The sequence below is a fragment of the Phycodurus eques genome, chromosome 18 (assembly GCF_024500275.1).
Source record: "Phycodurus eques isolate BA_2022a chromosome 18, UOR_Pequ_1.1, whole genome shotgun sequence".
Taxonomy (NCBI): Eukaryota; Metazoa; Chordata; class Actinopteri; order Syngnathiformes; family Syngnathidae; genus Phycodurus; species Phycodurus eques.
Window position 1 is genome coordinate 19,055,508 of NC_084542.1, and position 20,616 is coordinate 19,076,123.

A 20,616-nucleotide genomic window follows, 5' to 3' on the forward strand; every position below is an offset into this window, starting at 1 on the left:
AACGTTCGACTGATCCTCAGGACAGCACTTCGCCCGGTCTGCTGCGTTTTCCTACTTTAACGAGCAAAGGCGAGGGACGTACTGCATGCTAGCGGCGTGGCGGGCCACATCAGCTCCTGGGTCCGCGAGCGGCGTCCCTGTCCGTCCACGAAGACGCCCAACTGGCTGAAGCACAGCAGCACTTCGCCCGATCCCACTTCCAGGGCGTGCAGGGCGTCCAGAGGCTGCTGGGCCAAGAAGGCCAGCGACGGGTCGGCCGGGCTCACCAGGCTGACGGGCGACGACTCGCCCTGGAGGGCGAGAAGCGCGAAACCCGAAGGGTAGCCCACGCACAGGCGCTCCCGAACCATCCCCAGCCACTGCACGGTCCCCGGTGCCTGCACCTCCCACAGCCGCTTGTAGTGCGGTTTGGCTCGAGTGATCTCGAAGCAAAGCACCTGCGGGCGACACGAGCGGTGAGAAGAGGAAGAGGACGGGTGACGAGGGGCCGCTCGGCTCGCTTCCGACCTGCCGTTTAACGGCGGCCAGCAGGCAGGCCGGACCGCCGGGCCGCAGTAGGCCGGAGGTCAGGGCCTGGCATCCTTTGGTTTCCGTCAGTTTGATGTCAAAAGTGGCCTCGCTGCCGTCCAGCAGGCCCCACGGGTGAAGATGCACGGTGCGATTTCGGCCGCACAGCAGCGCAAACATTTTCTCGACGGGGATCGGCTCCATCTGATGAACTTTCCTGCTGTCCGCCGCTCGCACGATCACTACAAGAAAACGCGCACAAATCTGTCAGCGAACGTCGCAACGGAATACGCCGACGGTCGGACCGCCCGCTCACCGTCTCGGGTCACCTCCACCACAAACAGCCCGTCCTCGGTTCCCAGGGCGATCCGCTCCCGGTCTGCGGCGCACAAAGAGATGACGAGCTTCAAACTTTGATGGCAACAGATCGGCAAGTACAGCGGTACCTTGACTCACAGTGGGGGGTGGCCGGGGCTGGAAGGACGTGAACGCGTTCTTACATTTCTGCATCGATCCGTCCTAAAAGGTGGTCTGATCATCTAAATCGCGGGAAGAACCAAACTGAGCCTGTTTAAACTAAGACCATGCAATTGTATTTGTTCATGTTTTTATAGAGCAGAACTTGCAAACATATATTATATATTTGGAGCGTTCCGCTTGACAAAACTGTTGCCTTCCTGACATGCCTGCGGTGAACAGCTCTCTCGAGGTCACACACAGTATCGCAATCGAACAGAACTTTGACTGGGCCGCTCCAGAACACGAATTTTCTTCTTCTGAAATCATTCCGTGGTTGATTTGCTTCTGTGTTTGGGGCATTGTTGTGTTGCAACACCCAACCCCTTTTGCGCTTCAACTGTTGGACAGATGGCCTTCTTCTTCTGCAAAATATCTTTGGGGATGAATTGTTCCATTGATGATAGCAAGCTGTCCAGACCCTTCCCAGTTGGGGCAAGTTCTTGACGTTGGTGTGCTGTGCCATTTTCCCTCCGTGTCACGGCGTTGTGTGTTCCTGGCAAACGATCCAACTTTGGTTTCATCTTTGAATTTGAAAACGTCATTGGTTGCGTGGTATTGGTTTAAGCAGACTGCTTTGATCAGACCACATTTTATGACCACTTTATGCAGAAATGTAAGACATTCCAAAGGGTTCGCATCCTTTTTCCTCCAACTGTACGAGTTGGATTCCATCTGTGACCAAGCTCCTAACGCAGTGTAATTGTACTTCGTGTAGTTGATTTTGCACACTGAATGAAGTGAAAACCATCAATCCATTCGAGCCCCAGGCACCATTAAATAAATACATTGTAAATACACCGAGAGAGAATGTAAAGAAATAAGCCGGTTTTGTCATAAGCCGAAAGTCTGTGATGTCGTGTGCGCCGGAGGCGTGGCCTATTGCGTGACATCAAAAGTCTGTCGTCAGTCGTGTTGGCGATTCACCACACGGTCCGTCCGTCGTTGGTGTCCTCCTGCGCGTGTTTTCATTTTATATTTATGCGTTTGACTGTTTCGACTAACGCTCTTCTTTTTCCCCCACTCCACTCGAGCGAAGTGTCCGAAATTCACCGGCCAAGTTGGCTGCTAAAATCCGACAGCCGAGCCTATTTTTTACTGGCCAAAATATGAAATCGTTTTACACATTATTTCTATAATACGGTATTATAAAATATACAATTTTACGAAGAGCTAACATTTAATTAATAATTGATCAATATAGACTCTTATGACATGACTGGCTCACAACACAATTTACACAATGAATTTTTTAAATGTTTTGGGTTTTTCTTTATGCATTTCCTTTTTTTTGCGGGGGGTGGGGCCAACCCCCAAAACGCTTACTGATCGTTTAGCCTTACTTAATTCGAACATTTTTGGAGTTCCAAACTAATCGTTAATGGGGGGGTCCGTGCAGTCTGGCTCTTGCACTACAGTCCTTGCGCCACAGCATTCCAGCCTCAGCGGGATCATAGTCCCGATTGGCTCGCTCATCTTGTCTAATTTAAATATGGACACATCGGCTGTGATCGGCCCTTATCACGGCATCTGCTTGACGTCGTGTCCTTCGATGCCTACTTCGGACCGGCCTCCCGCGAGAGTTTGATCGTGAAAGTTATTTGCGCGCAATGAACGCGCATTCGCTTGGTTTGCCGGCGCCTCGGTCGTCTTCATCCGCAGCACTTACGCGCTAGCTGCGAGCCGCCGCCGTGGCCGCTCGCCTCCCGCTAAAAATCTCCACGTTCCCACGACTTAATTAGCATGTCTGACACGTGTGCATCGGTTTACATTATTCGTGTATGTTGCCCATCGTTCATATACGTGCCAACAGCAGAGGAACAAAGGAGAAATCCACCAAAATGAAGACTATACATGAATAATATGGTACAATCATTCACTCGCCATACGGCAGAAAGATTTGGCGGCGGGCAAATGTTCATTTCGGACCCTGCTGTTATCGTCATTTCTCGTGTATGTTTTTTTTTTTTGTGCTAAAGATTTTATTACAAATCGAGGGCGCATATTACGTACTGGTGGTAAGAAAAATGTGCAAAATGAGTCAGCCTTAAGCTGGTGAAAATCAACGCAACAAACTTCCCTGCTACTACCTCGCGGCGCCGACGGGTGTCTGACGTAACACGGCATCAGAATTTGAAATATACCTTGCGCACACGTGTAATGATAACTCCGCATTTTCCGCTTTTCCGCAAAGGTAGGCATTTCCCATTGACTTCAGGGAACTTGAACATTTCTTTGAAAATCCAAACTAGTACGCGGATAATACTTCAATTTGTCAGCATGGATACTAGCAATTCGGGAGTGTGTATTACAAATAGGTGGCAGGAAAATTCCGCTGCGAAGGTGCACATTCGGGGGTGCACATTATACTCGGGAACATAGCCAACACGAGAAATTACCGTCATTCAAACAAAAATTACCGTCATTCACGAAGCAAAAAAAACGACTGAGCGACATCTGCTAAGTTGCGGGACTCGGAAGTCAAGGCATCGCTGTGACAAAAGAAAACAAAGCAAACAAAACAAAAAACAGCCGGAGTGACGGACCGAGCACGGCTCCGGAGAGCGTGGTCTTGATGATGGGCAGCGAGGCGTCGTAGGCCTCATGCAGGATGTGGACCTGCTGGTTCTTCAAAGAGTTCTTGGCCACGATGCTCTGGAGACCTTCCAGGATGCGCACCCACTTCCTCTTCTCCGCCTCGCTCTCGGCCAGAACCAACAGAGACACGGAACACAGCAGGGAGCTCAGCTGCGACGAAGTCACCTGAACAAAAGGGCCACACGCGTCTCGTGGCGGCTCCGCTTTGAGATCGGCAGGGGGCGCCGTCCTACCCGGAAGATGCACGGGACGTCCTTCCTGGTGGCGTGGATGACATCCGACGCCAAAACGGAGCTGACGGAAAACTCCTCGTCTCTGCCGACGCACATTGACATGTCGTGGACAAAACCCTCCCTTCCCCGCACCGAAGCTGGCCGCGATCTTGGTCTGAGTTTACCTGAGATCCAGCACCAGACTAGCCACCACTCCGGGCTGAGTGGTCTTCCCCTCCGGGACGTCGTAGAGAAAGAGTTTACAGTCAGAGACCACGGCAAAGGCTCGTTGCCAGCCTTTCTTCACGCCGCTGGGCTTCGGAATCTGATGGGACAACAAAGCTATGAGAGCCTACTGATGCTAATTTGCATTAGCTCGTCAGGAGCATTTCGCATTATAAGTTAGCTTCAAGCTAAAGTATTTGGTTTGGTTCAATATTTTGGTATTTCAATATACAAGTGCAGGGAACTCATCTGATGTGCGTCCCACGTCTGAGGCGCGCAAAAATGAGCAGGAACGCATGAAGCATATTCAATCCGAGTCTGTTGACGCGTCGTTTAAGACTCGCCCTACGTGTGTGTGTGTGTTGGTGAAGAGCTTCCACACACAGCAAATCGAAAGTGCGAATCCTGCCTCGGTGCTAGCCAATCAGAGGCAGAGTAGGGCGGGTTGTTGTTCGATAAATACATTTTCTCTGGACTTGATACATTTTCATTGTTGTGGTAACACCCGCCGCGATGCAGCAGGCCGCCGGCAGAACGGCGTTATCGCCGTAGATGCACACAACTGGGACACTTACATTCGCTAGCCTGCGAGCTAAAGAGCTAGCGTGCTAAGGGCTGGAGCTTAAAAGCTCACGCGACCGCAGTGACATCGTTAAAACGTCGGCGCGCGGACTCGCGTGCGTGTTCCCCACATAACGCACACGGGAAAGTTAACCGTTTATGAACCACGAGCACAGCGGCACACGTTATGAATATGTCGACTTCAGCGAAATTCTCTTAAGCGTCATTTGATTGACAGGTAAAGGTCACACGATCCTGGACTCTGATCAGCACGAAGGCGGGCCTTATTTTACATTTTCTTGATCTTTTGTTTAACGAGGTAAAAGCTTATTGAGAGGGGGAAAAAAATCGTTTTCAAAAGCCGAGAGGCAGCAGAAATTATACAGCACATAACACGACAACATTATAGATAATAGATGAAGACTAAAAAAATAACAGCGATATTACAATGTATGCCATCTGATTGAAAAACTGACAAAGGCCAAATGCTTTTGAGTATGTAGATGTTTTTTTTTTAATTCATTCAGACTTCTGTACGTGTATAGAGAGACGCCGCACTCGTGTAACGTCGTAAGTGAGGCGTGCGCTCGGCGGTCGTACCCTGACGTATCCTTTGTAAGCGGTGCCGATGCCTCTTTGGACGTCGACCCCCTGCGGTCTCTTGGCCTGCTCCGCCGGGATGGGGCAGACCAGGGGGGCGTGGTCTTTGCAGGACACGTGACAGATGAAGGAGCAAACTGCAGCGAGAACGTCACGGTGAGCGCGTGCGAGCGGGCGGTAGAGCGGGAAGGTGCGCTTACCTTCGCAGGCGTAGCCCTGCCGCATCAGCCCCACCATGAGGGCCGTGCAGTGGGTGCACTGTGTGGGACTGGAGAAGGTCTTGATGCTGAGCTGGTGAGCTTTGGGCTGCAAACACATCACGTCAGTGACAAAAAGGACACCACGCCACCCGAGCCTTTTATTAGGAACACGACAGCGGCACACCTTCAGTGCGCTCATTGACGAACTTTGGTAGGTGGGGGAGGGGCTCGCTGGAATCGACAAGGCCTTCAAATCCTGAAGACAGACGGCAGGTGTTAAGATTAGGGCCCGACCAAGGTCAATTCCGATATTTGGCAAATAAAATTCCGTCCGTAATTGGTCGTCCGATTAATGGGAAAAAAAACAAAAAACTATCATGAATACAATAACTTCTTTTTGGGTGACTTAACAACAATAACGATATGAATTAGAGGCAGAACATTAGACCGTTATAAAATACTTACCTCATTGTCGGAGGCGGAGGAGGGCGGCGTGCTTTGGGATCTCAGGGGGGCACCCTCCAGGTCGGTGGTCTGCAGGTCGCACACCGCATCATTCATCTCTAACATCAAGTTCACTTCCTTGATCACATTCACAAAGTACACTGCGACCTTGACTTAGGAGTTTCGTTTGTTCCGTTATCGAGCTCGTCATTTAATATCCACATCTCACGCTGGAAAATATACGCCGCAGCCCGCTTTCGTCACAGGGCTAGTTTTTAGCCCCGCCCCAAAAATCCGACCAGCTGAGATGGTGGAAAAGAGTTTTAAGGTACAGCACCCCATATTGACAGACAAAAAACGCAATTGTTGACATTTTTGCAGATTTATTACAAAAGAAAAACTGAAATATCACACAGCCACAAGTATTCAGACTCTTTGCTGTGACACTCCTACATTGAACTCGGGCGCTGTCCATTTCTTCTGATCATCCTTGAGATGTTCTCCACCTTCATTGGAGCCCAGCTGTGTTTGATGATACCGATTGGACTTGATTAGGAAAGCCACACACCTGTCGAGAGAAGACCTGACAGCTCACAGTGCATGTCAGAGCAAATGAGGGACATGAGGTCAAAGGAACTGCCTGAAGAGCACAGATCTGGCCAACGCTACAAAAAAAAAAAAAATAATAAATAAATCCTGCTGCACTTAAGGTTCCTAAGAGCACAGTGGCTTCCATAATCCCTAAATGGAAGACGTTTGGGACGACCAGAACCCTTCCGAGAGCTGGCCGTCCGGCCAAACTGAGAAATCGGGAGAGAAGAGCCTTGGTGAGAGAGGTCAAGAAGAACCCAAAGATCACTGTGGCTGAGCTCCAGAGACGCAGTCGGGAGATGGCAGAAAGTTCTCGAAAGTCAAGCATCACTGCAGGCCTCCACCAGTCGGGGCTTGATGGCAGAGTGGCCCGACGGAAGGAAGCCTCTCCTCAGTGCGAGACACATGAAAGCCCGCATGGATTTTGCTAAAAAACACCTGAAGGACTCCAAGATGCTGAGAAATAAGATTCTCTGGTCTGACGAGACCGAGATGGAACTTTTTGGCCTTAATTCTAAGCGCTATGTGTGGCGAAAACCAGGCACTGCTCATCACCTGTCCAATACAGTCCCAACAGTGAAGCACGTGGTGGTGGCAGCGTCATGCTGCGGGGGTGTTGTTCAGCCGCAGGGACAGGACGACCGGTTGCAACCGAAGGGAAGATGAATGCGGCCAAGTACAGGGATATCCTGGACCAAAACCTTCTCCAGAGCGCTCAGGACCTCAGATTGGGCCGAAGGTTCACCTTCCAACAAGACAATGACCCGAAGCGCACAGCTAAAATAACAAAGGAGTGGCTTCAGAACAACTCCGCGACTGTTGTTGAATGGCCCGGCCAGAGCCCTGACTTAAACCCAATTGAGCATCTCTGGAGAGACCTGAAAATGGCTGTCCACCCACGTTCACCATCCAACTTGACAGAACTGGACAGGATCTGCGAGGAGGAATGGCAGAGGATCCCCAAATCCAGGTGTGAAACACTTGTTGCATCATTCCCAAAAAGACTCGTGGCTGTATTAGCTCAAAAGGGCGCTTCTGCTAAATACTCAGCAAAGGGTCTGAATACTTATGGCTGTGTGATATTTCAGTTTTTCCTTTTTAATAAATCTGAAAAAATGTCAACCATTCCGTTTTTTCTCTCAATACGAGGTGGTGTGTACAGGAATGAGGAGGGGGAAAAAAGAACTAAAATGATTTTTGCAAATGGCTGCGATATAACAAAGAGTGAACATTTTAAGGGCGTCTGAATCTTTTCCATACCCACTGTATGTATTTAGAAAAAAAAATGGCTTACCTTAATCTTGCATTACATCTAAAAATAAATGGCTTACAGATGAGACAATTTCAGAAACAAATACAACCCTAAGCGCCATGTACATGCATCAAAGACTCCGTAATAACCCAGGCTCAACTTGACAAAGATGTATCACTTCAACATACGACATTCTGAGATCTAAGGCGACTAACGACAGCCAGAGCCACCAACTGGTGACGCCGAGTGACATCGCTGTCATGTGACCTGTTCCCGGTAACCGACGGGACGGACGGACGACTCACTCTGAAGGTCAGGTCAGGCGCCAGCGGAGAAGTGTTAAAGTATTCGAAGATGGCGTCCTGGAAGGCCGGAAGGTTCAGCGCTGCACACGGACGGTCAAAGGTTAAAGGTCAGAGTAGCTCGTGCCCATGCTACACTGCTAACGGTAACTACTAACAGGCGGCCCCCCTCACCTTTGTCTGCGCGCGATCGGCCGTCTTCCATTTCCTTCTTCAAGCTGTCAAGCTGCGACGCCATCTCGCTGTTTCTCTCCTCGGAATCCTTCAGCTTGCTGCACGCCGGCCACGGGCGCGCACCCAGAGCAGGAAGGGAGACGGAAGCGGACAGGAAAGACGGGGAGACGCTCACGTTAGCTTCTGTCGATCCGACACGACGACGAGCGCGGAGAAGAACGACCTCTGACCTCTCCAGCGCCACGTTGGCCGCTTTGATCTTGCGTAGTTCTTGATGGACCATCTGTTTGGCTCGGATCTCGGCATCGAGAGCGGACTGAAGCTCCAGACGGGCCGACATGTCCAACTTTTGACTGCGACGCACCTTCCACAGCGGGTCCTGGCGGGCAGGGGGGCGACGTAAACATTATGTACGATCGGACGCCGATCGAATGATCGGTCTATCGACGTGATGCGCGCGCGTCAGGTTACCAGAGTTCTGCTGCCCAGGTTGCAGCTGCGAAGTGTCTCCAACTCCTCCGTCATCTTGGTGGCCAGAGCTTGAAGGTAACCACGAGCATCTTTCTCGTCACTCACCCTGAACACACACACATACACGTGGTGAGAGAGCGCCCCCCGGTGGTCATGTCGAGACGAGCGCCGCGCACTCACCATTGGATGATCTCCGCAATCTGAGCCTCCCAGTGAGCCACACTCTCCTTCTTGGACGACACGTCCTGGAGGTCGTCTTCCAGCTGACGATTCTGGGCGGTCAGCTTGTCCACAAATGAGCACAACTGGCGGAGGACACCCAGGAACACCGTCACAGACGTGCAGGAACGTCATCTAAGACTCGGGCCCGATCGATGAATCGGCCGGGCGACATTAGCCCTTTTCTTTTTAGGCCCATTTTTGACAATTCTTAACAAGAATATATTAACACATTACAACATAAGACAAAGATAATGGAAAAAGAATCAGCTGATTTTTCTCTCTGTTGTGAAGTTCAACAAATTCGAAAGGACAAAGTACATTGGAACCTCGGGATACGCACTTACCGTTTGTAACCCAAAACGTTCTTAACTCGAGGTAATGCTTCCAATTGAAATGAATGGAAATGCAATTAATCCGTTCCAGCCCCAAAATTAAATTATACTTACCTTTTTTAAAAAAAAAAAAAAAAAAAAAAAATCAGTGTGTGGTTAAAAGACACAATTTTAAAGAAATAAAACACAAAATAAATATGAGAACAGTTTATTGCTCATTAACTTAAACTTAAACCTAACCCACCTAGAAATGTTTAGGACAGCAGTCCCAACCACACCCCCACTCGATAAAATGACATGCACTTAGCGTTCAGGGACCAAACAAAGTTATTTTATTCATTATATTTTTGGGGAATGAATCGGCCCATTAATCTGTTATCGGAATTTTATCGGCGGCGGCCTCAAAAAATCCATACGGGTGGGCCCCTATTTAAGACGCAGAGGAACCGAGTCGCAGATTTGCAAGCAAATACCTGAAGGAAAAGCTCAGCTTCAGCGAGTCACCGACCTTGTCAGTTTCCGTCACCAGTTTTCGGTTTTCTTCCATCAGGAGGTTCTTCTCTCGCTCGTGTTTGTCCTTCAGGACGCCGACCGCTTCGTCCAGCTCCGCTCGTCTGCGGGGAACGCGCCAGCGCATCAACACCGCGAGTCCGCCGAACTCCGGGCCAGTCTTCTGCGGGACCGAGACTCACCTGTCCCTCTTGTCCTTGTCCAGCTTGTCCTTCAGCTGCAGGATCTCCTTGTTGACGGCCAGCTGCAAACTCTCGGAGTCACGCAGGTCTTTACGCAACTTCTTCATCTCAGAGGAGTGCGCAGAGTCCCTCTTCAGCATCTCCTCCTCGTAGAACATAACCTTCTTGTCAAGCTCCGCCTTCAGGCGAGACAGCTCCTGCTGAAACTCCGCCCCCCCCGCTGCCGCCCCTCGCCCCTGTTGAGACTGAAAACAGGACCGCCGTGAGACCACCGAGTAACTAGGGCTCGCCCGTTCAGACTTTCTAATGGGCCGGCTGCCAATGGAGCGCAAGTGCCACCGAGGGTGGCGGCGCTCGCCAAGCAAGCAGCCCACATGACTGTCCTGCCAGTTTGTTCGCCTTTTTTCCCGCCACAATTCTGCATGCACCGTTTAACGTATCCAAATGAAAGCAAATGAGCTCTCAAAAGATGCGTCTAGGATTGGAACTACTTATTCAACAATTCCGTTTGACCATGGTGACGCAATTCCCAAAAACTACGGAAATAATTCCCCCGTTGAGAATGAACGGGGCGAGTGCACAAGCAGCCCCGTAATTAAACGAACAGGAAGTGTACAATTTGTATTGTTGAACAAATGTGGCTCTTGTACTTGTTTTTACGTGATGGGCTTGATTCTATATTTGTGCCATTGTGAGTATCGCCGCTGTTACCGACTCATTTCCCTCAAGGGAGGAATAAAGTTTCGATTTCTCTATCAGCTCTGCCGGTAACCATGGTGAGCGAAGCATTGCGCTTGCGACCTCTGACCTTGAAGCGCTGGAGCTCGGCCTCCAGCTGTTTGGCGTAGACTTCGCCGTGCTCCTTCAGCTTCTTCTCCTTGGACGCTTCTGCCGTCACTTCGTCCAGCTGAGCCTCCAGCTGAGAAGAAAAGCACGAGGACGTCATCGCGGGGGTAACGTCTTCCCGCTTCCCCCCGACGATTCCTTCTCACCTCCTTCCGGTTCTTCTCCGTCTTGCGCATGTCCTGTCTCATGCCGTCCATCTTCTGCAGGACGGCGTCCGTCTCCTCCTCTTTGTCCCGAAGCTGTCGAGAGAGGCGCTGCTTGGAGGAGCGCAGCTCGGCCATCCTTTCCGACAGCTCCGAGAACTCCTGCAGGGCCGAGCGTCTCTGGGAATGGGCCTCCTTCAGTTCTCTGGACTGGATCCTCAGACGCTCCAGAGCCTCCTGCATTTGCTGCTCACAGGATGAGGACGCAGGGGCTTTCTTTTAGCAACTTTGACAAGACAATTCGGTGAAGGCCACCCGAGCGCAGATTTTTAAGTCATCTGTTTTTACAGGATCGGGCGAGTCCAAATTTGGAGTTGCGCGCCTTCGCTGTCGGACCGCGTTGTGCCACAACACGCTGGGCGGCACTGAGCTTGACTGGACGAGATGCGGCTGAATGAACAGCGAGAAGAAGAGGCAGAGAAGGTCCCCTAGCATGCTGAAGTAATGTTCCTTGTTAACCGCAGAGCACGGAGAACATACGCCTGTGAGCATTGCTGTTTGTACATGTCCCTGCTCCCTATGTGCTGAACGAGTATGATTTGAAGGTTCACGGTAATGCTCATATCAATTAGCCTATCTATGACATGTGATGATACATTTTGGTGTGCTTAATTGTCTTTTGTTTTACGGGTCAGTGTTACAGTAAACCTGAACCCGTACTGACAAATGAATCGCTCTTATTTGGAAGCCATTTTCTTTTCCTTTCCTCAAAATGATGTGACACAATAGTCTCCCATTTCCCTAATCACTACAGAGGGATTTGGATCTAGTGCCCTAAATATGTCACCTGTTGTTCAAACTGAATTGACCAAAAACCAAAATCTCCAACCCGTTGTCAGGAGTGTGTGTCGATGAAGTGGCACATCTCGACTGAGAACATCGTGGCGCTCTTTGGTCTCTAACCTCTGCCAATAACAGGCTCGGCGTACAGCACTTTTTGTTTTGAACTGTTCGCGACAAATAAATTCCATCGGATCGGGCGCCGAGTTGGCGCGCGAGCAGCACGACGAGGCGCCGGCCGTCCGCTCACCTTGTGGACGTCGTCCTTCTCCAGTCTGAGCGTCTTCACCTGCTTGTCCAGGTTCTTCAGCTTGGAGGCGGAGCTCTCGTAGTCCTGCCGCAGGGTGACCGCCTCCTCCAACTGGTGCTCCAGCCTGTCCGAGTCTAGCAGAGCAGAGGGGCGTGGGTGCGCTGCGATGATGTCATCAAGTATACACGATGGCTTCCTCGCTCACCTGCCAGCTTCTTCTTCAGACGCTCGATCTCCTCATTCAGCTTCTTGATCTCCTTGTCTCGACTCACCGCTCCCCCTGAAGGCGGAGCCTGCAGGGCCTGGGCTGACTCTACACACGCGCATGGGCAAACGCAAACACACACACACACACACACACACACACACAGAGTGAGTGGCGGATTGGACAATTTTGTCGATTAATTCAGGTCAGCATTTTTTCCCGAACTATTGCATGTCTTTACGGTTATTACGATTGTATGAGGACGAGTGTAATGGCTTTAATGAGCAGTTGGGATCATTTATGCACTTGCAGCCGCAGCGTTTGAAGGGTGTCAATTGGTCCAATGGTCCGTTATGCACTTTTATTGTTGCTGTGATAAAAGTGTCGACGTGTATTTCAGTGGGTCACGACGATTTGCTCTGTGAATAAGGATTGCCTTTACTATGACTGCCTCAATTTGAAATCATCAACAACTTTTTGAAAATAGGACTTCAAACGTGGGCCTTTCAGCATGGGTGATGCAACCCTAACCCCAAAGCCTCCAGAGATGCAGTGCGGAGATGGGAGAAAGTTGGAGAAAGTCAACCATCACCGCAGCCGGGCTTTCTGGCCGAGTGGCCCGACGGAAGCCTCTCATCAGTGTCAAGACGCATGACAGCCTGCAGAGAGTTTGGCAAAAAACAAATGACGGTCCTCCCAGACTGTAAGAAATAAGATTCTCTGGTCTGATGAGACCAAGCTAGAACATTCTGGCCTTAATTCCAAGCCGTATGCGTGCAGAAAAACAGGCACTGATTTTTCGAACTGTCTCTCCTATGTCCCCAATGCATCGCTGGAGCGCGGCCAAAGTGATCTTTGGGTTCTTCTTTACCACTTTCTCCCCCGATTATTCGGTTTGACAGGACGGCCAGCTCTAGGAAGAGTCCCGGTCGTCACAAATATCTTCTATTTTAGGATTATGGAGGCTACTGTGCGCTCGAGTAGCTTCTAGGAATTATTTTGTAACCTTGGCCACATCGGTGACTTGCCCCGAGTTCAATTTATGAGTGTCGGAATACTTATGGCCATGTGACGTTTCAGGTTTTCTTTTTTTAATAAACTGTTGTGCGTGTACATTCATGAGGGGAATGAACTTATGAACTTGGATGATTTTAGCAAATGGTGAAAAATCCTAAAAAATGTATTCAAATCTGAAATGGGACTTTTGTGAATAAAATGGCCCATTGGATTCCCATGAGGTCAGCAAGTATTTCGGGAAGTATTTGGAGTGGAGAGTCACCTTGCAGTCTGCGGTTGAGTTCCTGCTTCTCCAGTTCCAGACTGCGGATCCTCCTCTCGAAGGCCTCCACCTCCCGCCCAGCGCCAGCCGCGCCCGCTTCCTCACGGCCGCCGCGCCCGCGATCTGAGAAGCAGCTGCCCGTGGTGTAGGTGAAGCCCACGAAGGGGAGGTGCTGCCCGGTGAAACCGCTGTGCGACATCGGCGGACCGATGTCCTGTGCAGACCACACCGGCGGGACCGCGTCAGCTCGTTCGTTTTCTACGCCGATCCGACAGCCGTCGCCAAAGTCGCGGTCGGCATGAGCAGGTGCCAGTCCCAGCTTTAGTTTACTCTAACACTCAACATACTTGCGTATTCAAACAAGCATAGAAGCTTAGTCGAGCTTAATGCTAACAATAAATAGCATTTCTTTGAAGGGGCTACCAACCCTTTCAGCAGTGGATCAAACACAAAGGGTACAGCAACGCATGTAGGCAGACAATATCAAAGTATTCTCAGGCATATATTCTTTATCCTCTGCGAATAACGACTAGTATTAGTGCTGTACTCGTGACTGCGGCGAGGAGTTGCACCATATTATGAATCCCGCTAGGTGGGACATGACCTGCTGCAATATGATCGGCTGCTCCAAAGAGGCAAAGACTGCCTAGAACTCAAGTGCAACTCATAACACCACCTCAATGAACAGCACATGGTCTGTCTGTCTGTCTGTCTGTCTGTCTGTCTTATGCTGCCTCAATGCGGCCAAGGCGGGCACACTAGAAGGAGCAGCATTTAATTGCCCCGAATGACAAAAGCTGTCAAATTTTGTAAAATGTCAATAAAAACAGAATGCAATGATTTGCAAATCCTTTTCAACCTATTTTCAATTGAATACACTACAAAGACAAGATATTTAATGTTCAAACTGATGAACGTTATTGTTTTTTTCTGCAAATGTTTTCCCATTTTAAAGTTGATGCCTGCAACATGTTCCAACAAAGCTGGGACAGGGCAACGAAAGACTCGGAAAGTTAAGGAATCCTCGAAAAACAGCTGTTTGAAACATTCCACAGGCGAACGGCTTCATTGGAAACAGGTGAGCGTCGTGATTGGCTCGAACAGGAGAATCCCGAAAGGCAGAAAAGAGGAGTCGAGAAGTCTCAATGAAAAGCATATCCGTCTGTCTTACACTGCCCCCGGGTGGCCAAGGCACACACAGCAGAAGGAGCAGCATTTAATTGATACGGTGTGACAAAAATGAAAAAAACATCTTTTTAACTCTACATCATTATGTCGTGACTGTACGTTTTTATGAAGTAAAATATTACAGAGTGCTATTTTTCCTAATGCCTACCGCACACTGCGTGATGCGGTCGAACGCGCAGAAAAATAAGAGTTGCCGACGCGACCTCGCCCATTGAGCGATTGGATATATCGACGCCCTGAATAGCGAGCCTGTGTCGGTGTTTGATGCTGTATAGACAGTATATGGTACTTTATTTACGCGTTTTCAGGGTTAGGCACATTACGCAATATGAATATAGTTCAGTATTGATGCAAAATACAATATTTGATGCTTTATCTACGCCAATCATTTGGTTTGGGACGGCACCGCCAATATATTGCTATCGCAGTTCAAAATAAGCAATGGAGTTTTTTGGGGAAAAATACAAGTAAAAGCTGGCCCTCACCGGGTTCTTCAGGACGTCGTCGTCCACGTCAAAGTTGGACGTGTCGGTGGGAGACGACACGTCGGGGATGTAGGGCGCCTCGGCCGAGCGGACGTTGTCCCAGTCGATGCCGCTGAAGAACGGGTGCTTCTGGAAGTCGGAGATCCCGTTCAAACCCAGACGGCGCTCCCGGGAGCACAGTAGCCTTTGGATCAAGTCTTTGGCCGAATCTGACACGTCGCTGACGTGGGCGGGGAACTGAAAACGCTCCTGCAGGGGAGCATGAAGAAAGGCCACAAACAAAATGACAACTTCATCCATTTGACTCACTCACCTGATGTGGAGCACTCTTGACTCTTGCTACTTTTACAACTGACTTCATAGATAGACTATTTATTGTGTTCCCCTACCTTGACTCACCCCTTAGAAAAACCTTAACAATAGCAACGTGACAAGATTTGACAAGGTGACAGTCTGTCAAAATGCTGAGTCTGGTTGGACAAGCCACTTCAACTTGTGGACCTCCTAGATAGTTCCCTAAAATGTGCACTAGAAAGACCCTTGTAGTGATGTGGAGGAGGGAGTCAGGTCCCGAATCACAAGAATTAGCAGTGTGGCAAGATTTGCCCAAAATGAGTCTGATTGTGTGAAGTCCCACCCTCAGACACGCAAACACCAAAGGCATGAAAAAGGTGTCCAAAAAAACAAAACAAAGTAATGTAGGGAGGGTTTGTGTGTGTGTCCCAGGCCCCCGCTGAGAATTCTTTTGATTTTAACATAAATGAAGAAATCTGGAAGGCTCTGAAGAGTACAATAAGGCAAAATCAACACATTTTCTTCACGCAGAAGAACAAAACATTTATTCACACCGCTCAAGTACATGTCGATGTACAAATTGAAGATTCAAATTCAATTTGCCTCATTTGTTCAGTTTTATGTTTTGGCCTCCGATTTGAGCCAGGCCCATCTCCACCTGCACCGGATGCCTACTTGAAGCTGCGCCACATGAATAGCATCCTCCTCGTTACGCACTCTCATTCTGGAAAAGAATGGACTAAAATCGTTGTCTGTTTCACTTCATTTTTCACTATTACCAATTTCAAAGGCTAATCCCAAATGCATCCTCCAGCAAAATATTAGGTGCGGTATTTTTCCATTACTTCACTCTGTGTTCTGACATAATCCCTAACATCGCTCCGTCGCTTAATACACATAAACATCCGTAAACTAACTAGATAATTGTAGGCGCGTTTCCTAATTAATACAAGATGTACTAGCGGATCAGCGCTTGTCGCCGACGTTACGTGTGCTTCGCTGTTCCGCCGGGTCCGCAAACCTGGGCCGCGACCCGCAGCACCTCAACGAGAAAATACAAAAGACCGGCGCAACAAATACGACACGGGCTGATCTGATGAGCAGAAATGTTGCTTAAACGTAAGAGTAGCAATAGAGGATGTCGAGTAGCCAAACATTGTACTCAAGTAAGAGTATTGTTCCTTGACAATAATGTGACTCAAGTCAAAGTAAAAAGTAGTCCTCCAAAAAAAGACTTGAAGAAGAGTAAAAAGTACACTGCAAAATAATTACTCAAGTACTGAGTAAATAGCACAAACCATAATGGGAAAAAAAAAATGTGAATATAAAAAAAAAAAAAAAAACATTTGCAATTTACTGCGTGGTGTTTTCTCAAGTTATCAGTGAGCTGAAATATCCACGCTTGGGCAGACAGTGTCAGACAAATCCGACAATACATGCAAGCTGTTGTTTTTGTTCGTCTAAACGTAAACAGCAGTAGCGCGCCGTCGCCTTCATGGTAACGACGACCTTCCCAAAATGTCCGCCACTTGGGCTGGCTTATCGAGTGTTAATACCTATGCCCGGGAAGCCCAATAGAAGACGTCGTGTGAGGTCACGTGACTTTCTTTTGTCGTTTGATTGGTGAACTCCACTTCAACATCACTAGCGCTTAAATTTGATGGCACAAACAGCGCTCAATGCGAAAGTCGAAGTTGTAGTCTCGCCCACGAAATAGTTGATAAATAAGCAATAATTGATTAATAAAAGCAGCGAGCGACATTTAGATCATTGTAACGGAGTAAAAGTACCGTTACCGCTCGCTGCCAGCGGCCAAGGAGTACAAAACAGCCTATGGCGACAGCGACCCAAGAAAAAAATCAATCATCGGATCGATACGATTCACGTAAATGGCCTATTTTGACTTCAAAACGGCAAATTTCACCGAAAGGCGACTGATTTGCAAGTATGCTGTACGCACCTTGCCTCGAACGCTCTGCCCCCAAGAAACCTGCAATCTCAGGCCTGAATGACATGAAGTGAAATGGGATCCTTTTCCACGGCACCCCCGATGATCTCTGATGTGCCGCAAAACAACTGTTAGGAATCATTGGACTGTTGCACAACTTTAATTGAGTCTCGGCTTTTATCGCGTCGACCGACGGCGAGTGGATTATACAAAACGGAGGCCAGCAGCACCCGCTGAGTAAGGAGAGCGTTCATATTTAGAAAAGAGGACAGGAGGAGGAAAATGGGACGAGAGCCCTGGGAGGCATCAGAGGACAAAACGTGACACTTTTTGAGCTGTCCGAGTGCAGCGGTGTGCCGTGAGATCGAAGATCCCGTTTGACTTCATTTGGTCCGAAAATTATTTACAGACTATAAACAATGTATCTTTGTTCATCTATCTATGCCGGCAACATATAGTGACGGGCAGAACAATTACATGTTGTCCCACGAGATGGGGATGAAGCTGTGTAGCGCTGTCACCATTGAATATTTGTAGAATTGATTATTCTTTCGATCATTACATGGATTACGCGAATGTGATTCAAAAGATGGATTTTGAATTCCAATGTATTGACAAATCACCTTTTATCCGATGACTGATCTTTAACAAATTACTGTTGTTTATTTGTCGTAGTTTAAATTAGGGCTACAACTATTGCGAACCGGGGTTCAATCCCCGGCTGCGCCTGTGTGGAGTTCGCATGTTCTCCCCGTGCCTACGTGGCTTTTCTCCGGGCACTCCGCTTTCCTCCCACGCCCCAAAAACATGCATGCTAGGTCAATTGACGACTCTAAATTGCCCGTAGGTGTGAATGGGAGTGCGCATGGTTGTTTGTTTGTATGTGCCCCGCGATCGGCTGGCAACCGGTTCCTGCCCGATGATAGCTGGGATAGGCTCCGGCACGCCCGCGACCCCACTGAGGAGAAGCGGCTCAAAAAATGGATGGATGGATGGACGGACGGACGGACGGATGGATTAGTTGTCAATTAATCGATTACATTATCGCAGCTCTTTTTGTAAGATTTTTGTTCAGCGGCGCGCCAGGAAACACGGCCCCGGTGAACGAACACGAAGAAAAACAAACGACGTGGCCGCACTCCTGACCTCGTGGTTCATGATCTTGCCGTACGTTTCGACCAGAGACTCGGCGTAGAAGGGCGTCTCGCCATACAGCATCTCATACACGCACACGCCCAGAGACCACCAGTCGCACTCGGGTCCGTAGCGGCCCATCCCGTCCTCCATGGCCTGCAGAATCTCGGGAGAGATGTAGTCCGGAGTGCCCACCGCCACCGACGACTGCACCTGCGCACGACACACACCGCGCGCTCTCACACCTCGCTCACACTGTGTGCGCGCGTGCACACGTGCATTACCGTGCCATCCTCCATCATACGCAGACAAGATCCAAAATCAGCCAGGCGAATGTGACCGTTGACGTCCAGCAGCACATTGTCAGGTTTAATGTCTCTGGAAGGAAAAGCAAAGCAAACCAAACAAACGGACGGAATCCTCAATCAGGTCTGAGTGGGGAACCGCCCCCTTTCCGCCGTGCCTTCAGATTCGAGTTGAACTCGTTCCGTGACCACGCTCCTGTTCAGCTGCTTTAAATACAAAAGCTGTCCTTGTCTTTTTTGGTTGAATTTTAAAGTAGATTTCAAATGGGAGCGGCAAACAGCGTGAAGCCTCTTTTTGAATGAATCGTTCACTATTTGCCAAACCGCTGCTTATTATCAGCCCTAGAGTTGGCGCTATGTAGTGATAAAGGAGCACGGGAAGATGAATGATTCCGAACGCGGCGGCTGCGCTCCAAATCATTGTCATTTCCTACTCCCTGATCACTACAACGGGATTGAAACTTTGAACTTTTTCGGGAACTATCTAGGTCCACTATATAAAACTCCCTAGTCAATAGGGAGTATTCGATGAATCGTTTCAGCCCTCTAGTCAAATATGTTAAATTAGGGAGTCGGGAACGAGACTCGCGGCTGACGTCCTTTCACGACGACTCTGCTGTGCGTCGAGCTTGCGGATGCGTTTTTTTGTTCGGGGCGACGTACCTGTGGATGTAGTTCTGCCGGTGGACGGAGTGCACGGCGAGCACCATCTCGGCCACGTAGAACTTGGCCATGTCCTCCGGCAGGCGATCCTCAAACTTGCTGAGCAGCGTCAACAGGTCTCCACCCACGTAGTAATCCATCACCAGGTACTGCAGAGGCGGGCGTGGGCCATCGTCACTTCGCACGACAGTGGAGTACGTGTACTTTTTTGACTTACATGGAGGAGTTTGCAGGTTTAAACCGCCACGCCCGAGTCAGATCAACCTATCAGGCGTGGCCGACGGGGTGGCAACCATTTGCCGCGCGCTCTCGGCCACACAGCCGCAGCCCCGCACGGACTTATTTCTTTTTATTAGTTGCATCAATGAATTGAAAAAAATGATCGACAGATAAATCCATTATTAAATAGGGACGTCCCGATCGTATTTTTTTGCACCCGAGTCCGAGTCTTTGATTTTAAGGATCTTCCAATGCAGAGTCCCGATCCGACACAAATCGAAAATGCTTGAAAAAAGAGCGTGCATCCAAATTTTCAAGTGAATCTATCTGTATTATGTCTATAGTTAGGTACATACAAAAAATATGTACGAAGTGTACCCTCGCCCAAACGTAGCTGGGATAGACTCCATCGCACCCGCGACCCTAGTGAGGAAAAGCGGCACAGAAAATGGATGGATGGATGGAGGTGATGCACACAAACACACACACTTAAAGTTCTAGCATTTTTAAGCTCTAGATTTTATGACCGAGTACACATTGAACTACTCAAAATGTGTATTGGTGGTCATGAAGACCACCTCAAGAGCGTCACAGGTCCCCCGCCGGACCCCCCGCGGTTTGCCTACCGAGCGAACAGGTCTGCGGATGATGCGGTCGACGTGGGACCGCGCTTCATCCTAGAACGCCTCGACAGTGCGGGGACCTACGCCGGGATCCCGTTCGTGGACTTCAGCTCAGCGTTCGACACCGTCGTCCCTGAACTCCTTTCCTCCGAGCTTCTCCAGCTCAGCGTCTCGCCTGCCATCTGCCAGTGGATTTACAGCTTTCTGACGGGCGGGACGCAGCAGGCGAGGCCGGGGGAGGCCACCTCATCCGGACGCGGCATCAGCACCGGGGCGCCCCGAGGACGCCTCCTCT

At 49.5% G+C, this 20,616-nt stretch overlaps 1 protein-coding gene across 3 annotated transcripts in view; it reads right to left on the reverse strand.

Annotated features, from left to right (window-relative positions):
* The window catches only part of cdc42bpb (CDC42 binding protein kinase beta (DMPK-like)), a 29,635-nt gene that overhangs the window by 3,554 nt on the left and 5,465 nt on the right, over positions 1-20,616 (reverse strand). For 2 of the 3 annotated variants that reach the window (XM_061703612.1, XM_061703613.1), the window contains exons 5-30: positions 19,480-19,628; positions 18,796-18,889; positions 18,524-18,724; positions 15,136-15,384; positions 13,463-13,676; positions 12,184-12,291; positions 11,979-12,112; positions 10,892-11,134; positions 10,708-10,818; positions 9,900-10,144; positions 9,716-9,821; positions 8,834-8,958; positions 8,654-8,759; positions 8,413-8,561; positions 8,183-8,280; positions 8,012-8,091; positions 5,885-5,953; positions 5,604-5,675; positions 5,420-5,525; positions 5,220-5,356; positions 4,019-4,158; positions 3,855-3,936; positions 3,570-3,786; positions 824-886; positions 508-749; positions 83-437 (exon numbers count right to left, since the gene is read on the reverse strand). In XM_061703612.1, coding sequence (XP_061559596.1) covers positions 83-437; positions 508-749; positions 824-886; positions 3,570-3,786; positions 3,855-3,936; positions 4,019-4,158; positions 5,220-5,356; positions 5,420-5,525; positions 5,604-5,675; positions 5,885-5,953; positions 8,012-8,091; positions 8,183-8,280; positions 8,413-8,561; positions 8,654-8,759; positions 8,834-8,958; positions 9,716-9,821; positions 9,900-10,144; positions 10,708-10,818; positions 10,892-11,134; positions 11,979-12,112; positions 12,184-12,291; positions 13,463-13,676; positions 15,136-15,384; positions 18,524-18,724; positions 18,796-18,889; positions 19,480-19,628 — 3,895 coding nt within the window. Of the gene's footprint in view, positions 1-82; positions 438-507; positions 750-823; positions 887-3,569; positions 3,787-3,854; positions 3,937-4,018; positions 4,159-5,219; positions 5,357-5,419; positions 5,526-5,603; positions 5,676-5,884; positions 5,954-8,011; positions 8,092-8,182; positions 8,281-8,412; positions 8,562-8,653; positions 8,760-8,833; positions 8,959-9,715; positions 9,822-9,899; positions 10,145-10,707; positions 10,819-10,891; positions 11,135-11,978; positions 12,113-12,183; positions 12,292-13,462; positions 13,677-15,135; positions 15,385-18,523; positions 18,725-18,795; positions 18,890-19,479; positions 19,657-20,616 lie in introns of all 3 variants that reach the window. The other variant, XM_061703614.1, reaches the window with a different exon arrangement.